Here is a 16765-nt window from a genome sequence, read left to right as displayed (position 1 = left end):
TTTTCTTCATTTGAGGTAAATGTATGATGCAGTGGGTCTTTCTTTAACGAAATACAGATTTATATGTGAAAATACCTATGTTTTCTTTGAAGGAAGCCTTAATGGGTTATCCATTGCCTCCTCACTATCATCTCCTTTGTTATCACTGTTTTATTCGTCATTGCCTTCTCAGGGTGTAAAAACTGGATTCCTATCGGCCTAATGTGATAAACTCAGTTCCAAATTATTTCCTCTTTCATTTATAAATTTTTAGAGTCTACATTCATTTATTAAAGGTCAGTTTGGTTGAATGGGTTAATCTTCAAGATTATGTTAATGTTACGCTAAATAGTGTTCTGTCTTCGGACAATCATCTTATCAAAATCTCTATCAAGTTATGTGGATGTCCTAGGCACTGACCTCCTGCAGCCAGAGGTTGTGTCTAGGGTAACAACACCCTGGAGGTTGAAGCAGCTAAAAAAAAGATAAAAACATATCATGGCCACATACAAAAGGAAATAATACCACAAAATGCAAAAAGATGGTTGGGACAATAAAATTTAGCACGTGGGCCAAACATGAGCTTTACCCCTTATCATTATGGCCATCACCCAAGTTCCTAGGGCCCCTATGGGTGCCCCCTGCACCATTAAGGAACTCGTGCATGTCCCAACCCCTGGTGGGCGATGAACAACCCCACTTTAAGGGGGTAATCACTGCTATATCATACACAGCATGCTCTCATCCCCTGGAGCCCCAAGCAGTAAAATAAAAGAAAAATCAATAAAAGGCAAAAGGAAAATGAAGAAGGGTGGAAAAACAAAGGTTGGGGTAACTCATGTACCACAATTGCTCCCTCCTACATTCATACACCCAAATATGTGGACATCCCTCATCATTACCACCCTTGAGCCCATGTCATTTGGCCTTGAGACCCTTGTGTCCCAATCCACCTCATCATTATCCACATGACACCTACCACTTGAAGGATGTACCTTGGACATGTCCTTCCCTTTAGGGGCTGGGAACACCTAATAGGGTTGTTTATTAACCACTCCTACCTAGGGAGGTAACACCATTACATGCTCAAAGCCCCAAATTTGGAAGGGAAACCCACTATGAAGTCTCATTTGTGCCCTGGACTAACTTGATTCACTTAAATGCATTAATGAATTATTGTATCTGAGGGTGAGGAGATGCATTGGATCTTATACAGGATTGGCAGTGGTTTCATCATGGGTTGGGCAACTTAACTGGGGCCCAAGCCCACCAGAGGATCATATTGACACTTGTCGGTGAAGAGTTGAGAGCCATGGGTTTCCATCATATGTCAGAGAGTTATCTCATGCCATGGGAAGCCTCAGCACCTTCAGCGGCTTGTTCATTGCCCCACATTATATTCAAGATGATGCACTTGGACTAGCAAGGCCCCCAATCAACTTCGTAGTATATACAGGGTTTTGCAGTTGATCTGAGGCCCAGAGGAGATTTGTCTCATCCTTGAGACATTGGAGGGCAAGCATCAACTTCTGTGACCCCATTTGGAGTAGTCTATAGGCTTATTTTTCATTAGGAGACCCATGAGACCATTGCTTGTGCCCCAAAGCTATTTTGGAAGACCAAATGATGTTTTACTTGGAGAACAAGGGGCCACCCCGTTGTCTATCATATATGGAGCTCTCACTCTCATTATGGCACCTAGAGGACTCAACAAGGCCCTCCAACGACCCTCTTACACCATGATTTCATCATTTGGACCTGAAGGGGCAGACATGACTCTCAACCTCACTGCTGCATTAGAGGCTGTCCATCATTTGGTTAGGGAGCAAGGCAGCTTACTGGAGGTATAAGGTTACCACTGGCTGTAGTGGGCCTACAGGGCTACCAGGCGTTACCTCCCAGCCTCCTAGTGACTATTTTCTGAGGGCAGCAAAATATGGACAAGATATTCTCTTCCAGGAATCTGATGACAATGAGGTCAGTTGCATATTTGGAAGCAAGAAATTCATTTGACTTATTCGGTGGGGGGGCGTTGGTCGAGCCCCTACCGGTCCTCTCCCGGTGGTCGAGCAACTAAAGTTTCAATTTACTTAATATATGAATCTACACTATGAATAACTGGATAGATTTCTTCAACTGGATAGCCTTTTCGCAATGATCAATTCCACTACTCTACTTGTCACCGGCTCTCCTGCTCCCCTGCTCCCCTGGCTCCTATGGATAGGTTTCTTTTACTGGGTGGGCTTAGCGCACGTTGCCCACGTTACCCTAGTCGCGTTTTCCGATTTTAGTCAAGGAGTGAGACTGTCTTGAAGTCTACATGTGGGTCCAACAAGTCAGATGTGGCACAAGATGGTAGGCCAGATAGATAGGCAGGATGGATAAATAGATGATCGGCAAAGGGACAACCACTACCAACACTAGGAGGCTGGGAGGTAACGCCTGGTAGCCCTGTAGGCCCACTACCGATGGCTGTAAGCAGCTGCCTTATTAATAACCAGTATTCCGCGGTAAGAGTCTGGGTTTGGGTCCTGATCCTGAGCATAGAGAAGGTTCTTACCTACCTGCCTTCCCTTAGGGGCTTGGCTGAGCGACAGTACAGTAAGGACCTCTCCTTCTTCATTCAATATCCAACTTCACGATGTCCAAGTTGTTATATGTGATTTCTATTGAGCCAGGGTGGCACCATGCAATAAAAGAAGGGAAAGTCTCCCATCCCGATAAATTGCACCATCACAGTATACCCGGGATATAAGGAACAACCTATTTCTATTATATCCCTGCAGGAAACTTACCGCTATCAAACAATTGTTCCTACTTCAACTGCAGGACACCAAGCAGCGCGACCCGGTTCTACGTCCGAAGTGCTCGTCCAAGGAGGGAGTTTGCCCGACCCCCCGAAACCCAACTTGAATCACCAACATAAACCCCACCCACAAATTCATTAGTTTCGAATATAGTGAATCGATGGCGGCCCGGTGGTTCTTCAAGTTCCTCTCCTTATCAGTCGAGCCCCTAACGGCACCTTTTGGTCGAGCACCTAAAGGTTCAATTTACTTATTGGGTGACCCCTCTCAAATAAGTCAAAAAAAGGGCGTGCTTCGCATCCTCTCCTCTCGATGGCGGCCCTCTCCCTTATGGTCGAGCACCTAAAGGTCCTTATGGTCGAGCGGCCTAACGGCACCTTATGGTCGAGCACCTAAAGGTTCAATTTACTTATTGGGTGCCATATTGTATCTGCTCAAGGGGTTAAGATTGATCCAGAAAGGGTTGAGGCAATCAATTCTATTTATTTCCCCAGACACAATAAGGCCCTCCAATCTTTCTTTTGGAAGATTCACTTCCTTCAGAGGTTTCTTCCTAACTTCGCTAATCAGGACAGAGAATAGAAGTTCCCCCTGTTCCTGAGAGGAAATCTGATATTGGTTATATTGGTTTTACATGGGCATGGTTTATACTTACAAATGAGGACTAGCCGTGATACCTAGCCATAGCAGCCATGCCATACGGAAGTCTCTATGGGCTAGTATACTAACGCTAAAGCTTACACTCTCTATCTATGGCCGGCCTACTCTACAGCGAGAGTAACCTTGTGTTTTGTATACGTAAGCTAAATCATCCATGCCCTCTGGCCGCTCCTTCCGGCCAGCATCATCAGACTAATAAGTGAAAAATCCAATCCAATTCAATCCAATCCAATCCGTTAAACTCAATGTATCTGCTCGTAAGTAAAAGCCATGTCTTTTCACTGTCTTCAGGTGGGTAATATGTCATATTTCTCGGTATATGTAGTCTGTGCCCCTCCCTGTGGATTAGTGCCCATTGAGTAGCCCTAGTGATAAGGCCCTCCCTGTGGTGGATAAGGCCCCTTCCCAGTGAGTTAAATGGTTGAACCATTCTCTCTTAATTTTTTTCCAACTTGATGAATGCCGGTCAATTGTATCTTTCGTTACATTATTTAAATTTTCATTTTCTATAAAATTTGTTCTAATTTGATCCTTTAAATTGCGACTGAGCCTATTTATAAAATAGAATCTATTTAATAAACTTTTCACTTAATTTCTTCTGTGGTTTTAGGTTTTGGTGGTATTTATCATGCACTCATAGGACCCGAAACTTTAGAAGAATCTTTTCCATTCTTTGGCTATGTATGGAAAGATAGAAACAAAATGACCACAATTTTGGGTATGACTTCATTTTGGATGGCTTATTCTCCACTTTATGAGCTACTTGGTGGGCTTGTCACTAAGGATATGTTATTTTGCACATTAAAATAATTTTAGGGGCATCTTAGGCTAATTCGAATAGGATAAAGGATTATATATATTTAGATCTCTCCCATTGAGAGAGATCATCATCATCACACTTGGATCTATTTCTCTTGGAGAATTTCGCATTTTTTCCATGGAAGTTGACTGGAGATCTCTTGATGCATTTCGATATTTTTGGGAGCTAATATCGCTTTCTCTTGGAGTTGCTTTCTTGATCTTGGATTGGATATATCTCTTGTTATCTTTTAAGTGATTTTGTTGAAGTTTTTCATGAATAATATCTAGTGTATGGAATTATTGCAACTAGCTAGATTTTTTATGCCCTAATTTATTGAAAATCATTGTGCAGATTGTTAGATTGTGAAATTGCACATGTTACTCACTGAATAACAAGTAGACAAATTTTCCTAGTGGATTGAAACTTGTTTTTCTTCCATAAAAGTCCATTGATATTGGGTGGGTAATTACTGAAAAATAGGTGTTAGGGCATCTCGCTTCTTAGCCCGCATGAGGAAGGGTTTAGCCAAAATTTGAATCATATAGACTGCATAGCCCAAGGGTAAGGCGTTGGTCCAAGAAAATTTGGTGATCACCCTTACTTTCCTTCTCTTTTTCTCCTCCTAAATTTTTCAGCCCCTCTTAGACAGCGTAGATAGGGTTGCCTACAAATTGCATTAGAGGAGTGATCTTTCAAATTCATTTAGATAGGTATCTACGTTGGTGTCTCCTCTAGTGGTCCTCCAGTTTTGGAGCAATTCCCACAGTTGGTTTTTGAGAAAACTCAAGCCCTAGCTCTGACTTATGAAGTTAATCTTCAACGTCATAGGTTGAGAGGTCTTCTTGAGGGTCGTTTGCACATAAAAGTCAAAGAAGTCAATCATTCTTGACCCTTTCTCCACCCTTGCTTGACCTAGTGATCATATTGGACGACTTCCTCCCATGATTACTCCAAAACCCTTGGTCTCGCTTGGATTTCTTTCTAGGTCTCTCTAGTGAGGCGAAAACCCTACTTGAAGAAGAATCATCTTGCAAATCCCCTAGAGAGGTCTTGCCTCACATTGGAAGTCTTGATCCTAGATATACTCATCATCATTTAATATCCATAACCCTAGGTCTTGACTCTCCTCTTAGGTATGTCTTGGAGATTTTGCTTTCATCAAGCCATAATTAAGCCTCCCCTTTGAATGGGCCTTGGAAATCACTCAATATTTTATCATTGATCCCATCATTATGAGTGGTTTCCTCCATACCGAGACTCCTCCCATCAATGAAAGTCCGTAAAGAGCAACGGACACTGACTAAGGTGATAGTGGGTCTTTGTCCCATTGTTGTCATTTGGTCTAGTAGTTGTCCCTTAGGTACCCCTCCTAGGACCCCTGCTAGATTGTGTGGCAGCAAAACCCTTACTAAATAGACTAGACTCCTTTAACAGTGACAATGAAATCCTCAATAGTAATAATTAAATAATGAAACCCTTACTATTGTAAAGACTAATGTGATACAAGACCTTATACAGTGTATTTCCAAACCAACCTATGTCCTCTAACTTGTTTGCAAGAGATGAATGCTCGGATTGTACTATTGCAAAGTTCAGAACAAGGAGCAATACGACCAACAATGACTTCTTCCTTGATCTATACCTAAATCTATTTGATAGTGGCTACAAGAAACATTATTTGCAGGAGTTAAACATACCTATATATAATGTCAATCGTAGCTTGTGGTTGTAGGTTTAAACTCTGTCAAAGATACCTTGAGTAACCAAACTCCATGCGAGTTCCTTGACTAATTAACAACCTAGATCAAAGTAAAAGAGAGAGGCATACCATTGTAACTGCTTAAGGATTTACACAGAATTTCAAGCCCACAGTCTAAAACTTTCAAAAGTAACAAGGCCGCATAATTACGTCCACAACAGGGGTCACAATTATTGAAACAATTCCACGTTGCCTCTAACTTAAAACGTTCCTTAGATATGGGTTGGACTTGCTCAAATTATTGCATAGGAATCTGCCCTAACAAAGGGCCGAACCATACCACAGGAAACAATAAATTGAGATATTTGTGTGCCCATAAATGTTGTAGGAGCCCAACAAAACCCCTTTTGCTTGAAATTTAGCCTTCCAAAGGAGAATACTTAACTCTACTTGATGACCACAAGCATAATTATATTCTGGTCGCTGCCTTGGGATGATCACACTATTTTAGAACATGTTCAAAGATTTGGAGTGAGATTTATCCCTTCAATGTAATGTGAATTCCACATGCAAAAGCTTGATAAAGCCCAACGATGCCCTTATTAGCATAGCCCAAAAACCATACGCCACAAACTCATAAACCCTCACTCACGATCAAACGATGTTCCTCGGGGTCGAAGAGTACAGAAAATAAAATTAATTCAAGCCTCTCTTAAGATTAGTCACTTCTCCACAGGGCCAAAAATATTTTGAAGCTCCTTCGATTTGTGCCAAAGATATGTGTTAGATGCATGCCCTAGTAGGTGAGACAAGGTGCCCTTTTATAGTTTTTGGAGGAAAGATTATGAGTGAGCCGACTAGCATTTTAGGAGGAAATAAAATTCAAAATTAAAATTCATTTGGAGCCAAAAATCTCATGAGGCCGACTTTAATGAAGGAGGGAGAATGAAATTTGAATTTCAAATTTCATTATTTAGAGCCAGCATTAATGTAAGAATTAATTTGTCTTTTAATAATTAGTCCTCCAACCATAATGAATTTCTTCTAAGCCCATGAACCAATGATAAGTTGCCATGTCACCTTATTTGGGGGTTTTGACCTTTAAGATAGGTGATTTATCTTTGAACAAGCACATCTCTCAAACCGTGAAAGCTCTCATGACATGCCACATACCGTCGGAATCGGCAAGATGAGAAGAAACCAATAAAGGTGGCCTTGTCTTGAAAAACCGTAATTCGCCGTGTACTTTTGATCAACAAAGGCAGGGCATCTTCTGGTGTTTCTTGGGTTGACATCAATGATAGCCACATTTCAACATTATTGTTGTTTGCTCTAAAGGAACCATGTTCCTAAAGTCCATTGATGCATCTTCACACGTAAAGGATGCAGATCTGATTTCTTTTATGTTGTCAAAGGTTGCGGAGGAAGTTGCATTAAAAAATGTTGTCCAACTAATCACAAAGTTCAAACAATGTTGCAAATTATGTAACCGCTAGAAGAATGATAACCAAAAAATATCCTACCATTTTTTGGAGCCCATATGCTACCCATTACATAGACCTGATTTTGGAGGGCATCTGGAAGTTGTCATGGGTGCAAGATGTTGTAGAGTGCAAACAAATAACCAAGTATATTTATAACCATGCTTGGGTGTTGAGTCTTATGAGAGAATTCACAGAAGGTGAGCTCATTTGGCCCACTGTCACACATTTTGCCACTAGTTTCCTGTCCCTCCAAAGCCTTTTGAATGAGTACCAAGCCTTGACACGAATGTTGTGTAGCCAACAATGGTTATTTTGGAAAGATCGCACAAAACCAAATGCCATGGTTGTGAAGGTATCTCTGTTCAAAGAGGACGTGTGGGAGAAATTCACTGAGATTGTTAACTTAACCAAGCCCCTTGTGAAAGTCTTGAAGATCATGGATGGAGACAAGCCACCAATGGGCTACATTTATGAGGCAATGGACAAGGCTAAAGAGGCCATCAAGGCTTTTTATAGGGAAGATTCATCTAAATATCTCTCTATATGGGGAATTATCGATTCCAAGTGGGACAAGCAGCTACATTCATCGTTGCATGCAATGGGAGCATATCTCAATCCAAGCATATTCTAAAATGAGGGGTCTAATATTCAAAAAGATCTCGAGGTGATGAGAGGTGTCATAATATGCATTGAGAGGATGTTCCCAAGCCAAGAAATTCAAGACAAAATCAGTTTGCAACGAAACATGTACAAGGAAGCATCTTGAATGTTTGGATTTAGCTCAACAATATGGCTCAAGGACAAGAAAATGCCATGTAAGATTCAATTCTTACATTCTATAAATTCTTTATGTTTGGCATTGCAATTTGTAACACTCTAAACTTTTTTGTTGTTTTTTATAGCCAATTGGTCGATAGATTGTGGCACTGAGGCACCAGAATTGCAAGAATTTTCAATCAGAGTTCTAAGCCAGCCTTGCAACGCTTCAGGATGTGAGCACAACTGGTCAGTGCTTGAGCACATCAATAGCAAAAAGCGTAACAGATTGCAGCGTGAATGGTTGCAGATGCTGGTATACATCTATTACAACCTTTGGTTGCTCACTAAACAAATGCGTCAAAGGACTTAAATTTTAGATCCAATTGTATTGGATGACATTGATCTAGAGTCTCAATGGATTGTGGAGGAGTTGCCTATTATTGATTTGAGTTGGTTTGATGGGGAGACACAAAATCCCTCTGGTTTGCCATTTTCTCAAATGGAAACTCCAAACCACCTGCCTCAGTTGTTTGAGCCCACTGATGCTGGCACTAGCTCCTCAAGGGCTTATTCTAGGTGTCCTCGTGCTGATGCATGAGACACGACATTGCACATGGAGACATTGTCTATTTTTGGTTTTCTAATTATGTTACGATTCATGGAGAACTTGCAAGTTGCTACCATATGTGATTTTGTTTATGAAATCATTTTTCATTGATTTCAGACTTCTGTGATCCATATTGTTATTAAGGATGTCTTTCAAATAAATCACATTATTAGTTGTTGGTAGACGTTTCGAACCATCTAATGTGGTTCACCCTCAGGACAAAGATGAATACAAATCATTTTGCAGTTTGTTTTTAAAACTTTTGAGAACAAATCTCAATTGTGCTATGTTATATGATCATATTTTACGAGATAATATTATGAATTCTTGTGTAAACCATGGTTTTATAACTTGAATGTGTTGGAAATGCCATTAATTTATTTTTTTTGCAAAAAAAGGAGATAGTTTTTAGGTTTTTGCTATTTGCCGAATCTTGCCAAGTCTTCCCAAGTCAGCGAGTGATATGTCAGCCGAGCATTTGCTGAGTACAAGTCATGCAACATTCGATTTCACACAACAGAACAAATAGAAATGCTCTTATATCGAACCAAAATATTTTATAATCTTGGTACCATGTGACACAGAAAATCCCCTATTTTGGACAAATTTTGTGGAGGGAGAGTAGTGTGACATGGAAGGGGGAGCCTAATATAGTATAGATGGTTACTTCAAATTTTTTAATGTAAAGAAATCATCTAAACATAAGGATTTTTCCTTGAATAATGATTTCACACAACAGAGCAGAATAGGAATGCCCTAATGTAAAAACAAATAATCTCAACTTTCTATACAATGTGACATGAACTGATTAAACCAAAGAAAAGTTGAAATTATGCAGAAGAAGTCCTCTCGAGTAGTAAAGATTGTAACACTACTCTGCTAGGAACAGGGTTTTGGTGATTTTATTATAGTGAGTAAAACATACCATTCTCCAAGTCAAATCCTCTGGACCAAGTGGCTGAGCTGGACTTGAATATTGAAAATGCCCTGAAAACTACAGCAAATTTTCACAACATCAGGTCACATGAAAACTCAAGACACCATCAATTATGAGTTTAAATAACATCAAATAGATGGCTCTCATATATCCTCTGCTACATTTCAAATCCTCTCCCCTATAAAATCTCCAAGTTCTTCAAAGAACCAAGATGCAGAATACAAAATGGGGAACAAAACCAACAAACAGAAACGACAGGATCCTAAGACATTGCACACATTTACCAGGAGCTCAATCTACTAATCAATATCTATATCTTCAGTTTATACCTTTGAAAGATTAGAACGCATCTCCTTGACTTCTTTTGGACTGATGTGATGCAAGTGATCAAGAAGCCACCCTGGCTGTATAGCATCAACCGAGGAGACAAACAAAGCCACCTGAACAATACAAATAGGCAAAAAAAAAGTTCATTAAATTGATAGTAGACCGATAGGAATTCTGTAATTCTCAATAACACATATAACAAATTCTCATATAAAGGATCTCCTTGTCAAATGCCATTGTATTCTCAAATATTACAAGCTAAGCAAAATTTTAAGAGAGAACAGATTATTGTATGCATAGTTCTTTAAAAATAGGTGTATCCACATAGATAGAACACCTTAAGGCAAATGTTTTATGTGGATAAAACCTTCAAAGAGTGTGACACTGTTATTATAACAGAATATAATATGTATAATAATATCAAGGACCAGAAAATCCATAGTTGCCAGAGGATGTGCATCTGTACAGGTACAACATTTTTGAAATCTAGGTATGAGAAGACATGGGAGTAAGGATGTGTGAAAGGAGACATAAATTAAAAAAAATTAAAACACAAACTGAAATTTCAAATTTTAGATGTTAAAATCATAAAATGATGAAAAATGAGCACGAACAACAGTCGACATCATAATCACCCGCATTAATCAAATATAGGTGTGTCCAATCAGAATCTAACTAGAGTTTATCACAAAGAAAGTATCCAAGTTACAGAACTTCAAAGTTTAAACATTTCAACATCAAAGCTAAAAACCAGGGCTCTATTACCCCGCCTGTTAGCACGAGTACCTATACTTGTTCAGTGCAGCATTTATCACCGTAGTGAGCCCAACTCACAAGTCAAAAGCCATGTAAAAACCATGTTAAGCCCTGCATTAGGCCTGTGTCTTTGTCTTTGATTCTGTATTCAGTTGTTTGGTCAAACCATGCCCTATCCCATAAATTTCCACTTAAGGTCACTTTTGTCACTAACTATATTGGAGGGCTTTAAATGAACTTTCTTGTGGACTCATGGTTTTATGGGAGCCTGCATTTGTAGGGTTTATCACTGGTGTATGGGCCAAACCACCCTGCATCAATGTGCACCTATGTCATTTCACATGGTTGGAGTCTATCGAGTCTGTATGAGACCTTAGCATTAGTGCAATATTCCTTATGACAGCCCTCATAGCATAGCAGTCCCTTTTGATAACATTCACATTTCCGGAGGCAGTTCACGATTTCCAATGCAATGTGGTCCTGTTACCCCTCTTCTCAGTAAGGGTACATATATTTTTCAGTGCAGCATTCACCACCATTATAAGCCCAAGGTCACAAGTCAAAAGCCATGGAAAAACCATGTGAGGTCTTGTATTAGGTATCCTAGCCCTATGCCTTATCAGTTTGAGTCTATATCCAGTTGTTTTGGTCAGACCATGCCTTGTCCCTTGAAAGTTTCACCTGAGCACTCTCGTCCCTAACCCGATTGGCAGGCTTTTGGCAGACTCTCTTGAGAACTCATGATTTTATTGGAGCCTACATTTGTAGGGGTGATCACTGGTGTATGGGCCTCCAACCAGCATCAACGCGCACCTATGTCATACCACATGGTTAGAATATATTGAATTTGTATGTAACCTTGGCCTTGGTGCAGTATTCCTAGGGACAACTCTCACAACACAGCAATCTCATCTGAACACTTTCATGTTTCCCAAGGCAGTTCATGATTCCCAATGCAAAATGGTCTCAAGTGGTCAAAAGTCAACCCAGCCACAGATTATAGAGCATGACTATGTTGAATGGTGTTGTCATTGACGCCAACGTCCGTTATTGAACGCTCTTAATATTTGTCTCGATTGCATCAGTTGGATGCTCCAAAGGAAGAAGCCCCTGGAAAACCCTTGAAGCCCCACACTTATTGAAGATTTTGGGGATGAAGATCAATGAATTTGTCTTGGAGACCTTTATCATTGGATTCCTCGCGTCATGTCAATTCCAACGGTATGTGGATCATCACCAATGATATGTGGATCATCACGAGAGGCCTCACGGTTGGAGAGGTACGTTTGGTCGAATTCTAAGCCCCATGTTGAGAACCAAAACCCCAATGGCTTGATGATGCAGCATGATATTATTGGCTTAGTTGATATGGCACTCTATCATTAGCCAGCATATTCAGTCAAATCATGAAAATAGGGTTTTTATTAAATATAATGGCTAAAATAATTAATGGAGGGATTAAGAGCTTATGTTAGCACATAAGGGGTTTTTAATTTCAAGTAAAACTAACCTTCGCCCCTAAAGGCATAGGGCCTTATCTTTTGGGCTCCAAATTTTAAAATATCAATTTTTTAAAATAGGGTTTTCCCTCCTAAAACCAGTGTTGCGAACATTGAGATTTTTTAACTTTGCCAATAAAATCGCCTGATTTTTATGGTGTTTTTTTTTAATTTTGAAAAATATTGAAAAAATGGCGATTCAACAAGAAAAAATCGTGAGACTCCGGGACAATGCATTTTAAAAGCGAATTCATGGTTTTTATTTGTCAATTTTAGCAAACAAAGGACTTGTTTGAGAGCTGAGGAGGAGAGGAAGGCGACTACTAGGGTAGAGGACGAGAAAAACGAAATATTTTAGCATCTCAAACAAGAGAAATTCGTGTTTGGACCAAATTTCTTCGGCAAACCGTGGTTTCCAGGTATGGGCACCAAATTTGGCTATTTTTTTTGTTTTTTTCTTGTTTTTGCTTGGGTTTCTATAACCCATTGATTATCAATTTTAGTGGATTTGATTGTGTTTTTTTTTCATTTTTGTTGCATAGAGTAGAGAGGGTTCATTTTGGTCAAAAATGCAAAAACTTGATTGTTAGATTTATTAGTTTAATTTGTTCTTGTGCTCTATTTTTTTTGCATCATTTTTTATTGGGTTTGAATGTGCATTTTTCTATTATTATTGGATTGAGTTGAGGTTTTTTTTGGTCAAAAATTCAATGTGTTGTGTCATGTATGTAATTTTTGTTTTAATTTTTTTAACTTGCAATTCTTCTTGTGCCATAAGTTCAAGTTTCAAGTTTCAACTTCAAACTTCATCTTACATTAAAACTCAAGAGTTCAACCAAGTTACAAATATGCCAAGGAAATTGGACCCTCCGTGGGAATTTGGTGAACCTGATGGAGGGTTTGATGGATCACCCTATTCTTGCAAGTTATGTGGGCATCATATGACGGAGGGGTTTATAGATTGAAGTATCACCTTGCAAAAATCCCTGGACATGAGGTAGGGCCTTGCACCAATACAAATCCGGAAATCATTCGAAGAGCCCTCAGATCATTGGAAGAATTAGAGCAAGCCAAACTGTCCAAGTCAGATCTGAGGAAGCAACTAGCAGGGAGAGTGTTAGGAGGTGAATATGAAAGTGGCACTGGTTCTACTTCAGCATCAATATCTACAACCAACCATGTAGCTACCTCATCATATTTTGTTCCTAGAACCACCGCTAGTTCACAACCATCTATCTCTTCAATGCTTAAAAAAATGAGAGAGAAGAAGCTGACAAGTTGTTGGGCAAGTTTCTCCTTTGGAGTGATATTCCTTTAAGCGTTGCAAGATATAGTCCATTTTTCCAACCTGTTGTTCATGTTATTGCAATTGTTGGCCCAGGGTACAAAATCCCTTCTTATGATGACTTTAGAGGCCGCATTATTCAAGATGAAAAGGTTGACTGCACCAAAAGATTGAAGGATTTTAGGGCATCATGGGCACAAACAAGATGCACTGTGATGTCAGATGGTTGAACCTGTCAGGCCAGGGTAACTCCTCATTTGAACGAGAGAAAACTCTGATTGATTTATTCATTAGCTAGCACTTTATTTATACAAATACAAAACGGATCAGTTCATCTTCTAGATGACTGTCCGGATTCACCTCATCCGTTTCGGATTAGGTGTCAACATCCCCCCCTTAATCTGAAGGGATGTTGGTGAGTCCAAGCCAATGTTGCACGAAGCGGGAGCGAAGCGGGAGCGAAGCGGAAGCGCGAAGCGGAAGCGCGGAGCGCGGAAGCGTCATTTTCCAAAAATCTAGGAAGCGAAGCGTCCGCGGAAGCGTCTGCTATATATATATTTTTTTTTATATTTTTTTGCATTTATACTCAAAAAAAACATCCCAAATACCAAATTAATTGTAGAAGACATGAAAACATGCATATTTTTGCATAAATCAAGATAGATATGGCATCCATGATTCCATTGTAGTTACTAGTATGTACAACAATCATCTATATTCTAGCTATTACAAACATAAATCAGTATCAATTTGATACTGCTTGATGCCTATAAAATTTCATAGGACAAGCTCAAGCAAGAGAAGGAATGCAATCACAAGGAAAGTTATCAAGTTTCTATCAAGCAAGGGACTGTTAGAATTCAAGTTTGGGAATATGTCAGAGCTGGGCTCAATTGCTCATGAAGGCCACAAATCAAATTTGAAAATGCAAACCATGATTGCAAAGTCCTCCTTCAGCATTTAATGGAAGCAGCCAGCAAGGAGGCTTGGAGAGCTAATTCAAGACTATTTAGGGCAGCATCTCACTTGCTAGATCAGGCCACAAGTCAAGAAGTATTGATGCTTTTTCTGTGCTATTTTGTGGAGGGTTTGTCTCTGTTTACAAGGCTGCAGGAAGGTGCTGCTACAGCTGTATGAGGAGGAGGATTTGAGAGCGCCAAGAGGCCTAGAAGGGACCTACTGCCCTAGCTGCAGTCATCTCAAGCAACAGCACAGGTAAAGGGGGGTGGTTCCTTGTCATCGAAGGAGATTCTCATTCTTCTCTAGGCCACAAAGAAGGGTTGTTTCTACAGCAGCTTGGGGGGTCTGTTTTGAGGGGGTGAAGGCCTAGTTAAGGTCCTCTACCCAGGCCACAGTCATCCTGAGGATCAGTGCAGTTATAACCAAGTATATTTTCATGTATATGAAGACCTAGACCTTGCTGTAGCAAAACCGTGAATTGTAGGAGGCTTGAGGAGGAACCTTAAGCCCCACCAGCAGTACATTGAATACCTAGTAGATCAGCATAGGTGGAAGCATAGTTGGACATAAGATCACAGTGATTTGAAGCAAGGTAAGGGCAACAAACTACATTAGCAAGAATTGCAGACTTTACAAGGAAGTCTCTCAGATCTACTCTCACAGTGTATTGATAATTTGATACTGCACCTCTGGAATAATTGGACGTTCGTTATATGGCTATGCTCTTGCTCCTGGTATGATTTACCAATAGTGTCATATGATCATTGGCATATGCTTCAGTATGATTCTTTGCATTATGACATTTGTTCATGACATCAATTCAATATGGACATGTCACTTGCTTCAGTCATATATATGTTATCGTTTCTCATATAGATCAATATTGGTATGGCTTCCCAATATTGGCAATGATGGGTATAAACCTATAAGCAGAGACTTCTTCATTCTTATATGCACTTAGCATTATGTATGGATATCACTGCTCAAATAGCTTGAGTATGGTATTGCTATGTTCTAATTACAGCAGTATATGCATGACCTCAACTTCAACAGTTGTATATATTTATGTGTGTGTGTGTGTATCAATCTCACAAATATGTATGGCATCCCTATGTATGATGGTACAGTATATGAATATATAGAAGTGCATCCATCAGTTCAGTAGATGATTGCGCTTCCGGTTGCGCCACGCAACCCGCCCTTTTTCAATGTATATTCATTGAGTTGACATTGTATTCAGAGCAGTAAGACCGTATATTCAGGCTACAATGCTCAAGTTATATGGTATTAGGAATCCTATATGAGAATGATGTCATATTGGTGGGTTGCGTCCAGGTTGCGTCCAGGTTGCGTCAAGGTTGCGTCCAGGGATGAGCGATTCCGGGGGGCCGCAACCTCAAATGGCAGGAATCGTTTTTTTAACCCGGAATCGCGCCACCTCAAAAACGGATCCGCGCTTCCACTGGGGATTCCGGATCGATTCGCTCCGATCCGCGATTCTGCCTTTGGATCCGGGGGGGGGGGGGGGGCGATTCCTGCAACACTGGTCCAAGCATCATTCTGAATCTTTCAAGCTTTTCTCTTCCAAGCGCTTTGGTGAAGATGTCTGCAATTTGCTCGTTTGTGGAACAATGACGAAGATGGATTGTTTTGGCCTCAACATGATGTCGGATCAGATGATATTTAGTATTGATGTGCTTAGTACGATCATGGAACTTTGGGTTCTTGGCCAACTTTATTGCAGATGTGTTATCAATCATGAGTGGAGTTGATTGTATTTGTTTTACCTGCAAATCTTCTAGAATTTTCCTGAGCCACACAATTTCTTTCGTTGCTTCAGCTGCTGCCACATATTCTGCTTCTGTTGTGGAATCTGCTGGTACTGATTGTTTGCGTGATCTCCAGGAGACAGCTCCTGATCCAAGACTCATAGTATATCCTGAAGTAGATACCCCTGTTTCTTTGTCTCCATCGAAGTCTGAATCAGAGTATCCAATCAAGTTGAAGTCGTCCACCTGTGTATACTTGATTCCAAGGTCTTGAGTTCCCTTCAAGTACCTTAGAACTCTTTTTGCAGCAAACCAATGTCCCTCACAAGGCTTTTGCATAAACCTGGAGAGGATTCCAACAGCAAATGAAATGTTTGGTCTGGTAGTAGTGAGGTAGATGAGACTTCCTACAAGCTGTCTATACTTTGTTGCATC

At 40.2% G+C, this 16765-nt stretch overlaps 1 protein-coding gene across 5 annotated transcripts in view; it reads right to left on the bottom strand.

Annotated features, from left to right (window-relative positions):
- The window catches only part of LOC149163515 (Exostosin family protein), a 189694-nt gene that overhangs the window by 51524 nt on the left and 121405 nt on the right, over positions 1–16765 (bottom strand). For 2 of the 5 annotated variants that reach the window (XR_016260630.1, XM_089431753.1), the window contains exons 7-8: positions 10064–10174; positions 9723–9791 (exon numbers count right to left, since the gene is read on the bottom strand). The exons of 1 other annotated variant lie outside the window; for it this stretch is intronic. Coding sequence is in view for 2 of the 4 variants with exons in the window: in XM_089431753.1 (XP_089287879.1) it covers positions 9723–9791; positions 10064–10174 (180 nt within the window). In the remaining 2 variants the exon portion in view is untranslated. The remainder of the gene's footprint in view (positions 1–9722; positions 9792–10063; positions 10175–16765) is intronic. 2 more of the 5 variants (XR_016260631.1, XM_089431754.1) reach the window with 1 other exon arrangement.

This window comes from Pinus tabuliformis, chromosome 5_1, assembly GCF_031772625.1.
Source record: "Pinus tabuliformis cultivar Carrire ecotype Pingquan chromosome 5_1, CPIR1, whole genome shotgun sequence".
Classification (NCBI taxonomy): Eukaryota; Viridiplantae; Streptophyta; class Pinopsida; order Pinales; family Pinaceae; genus Pinus; species Pinus tabuliformis.
The sequence above is the reverse complement of the archived record's forward strand: the minus strand, read 5'-3'. Positions and strand labels throughout refer to the sequence as shown.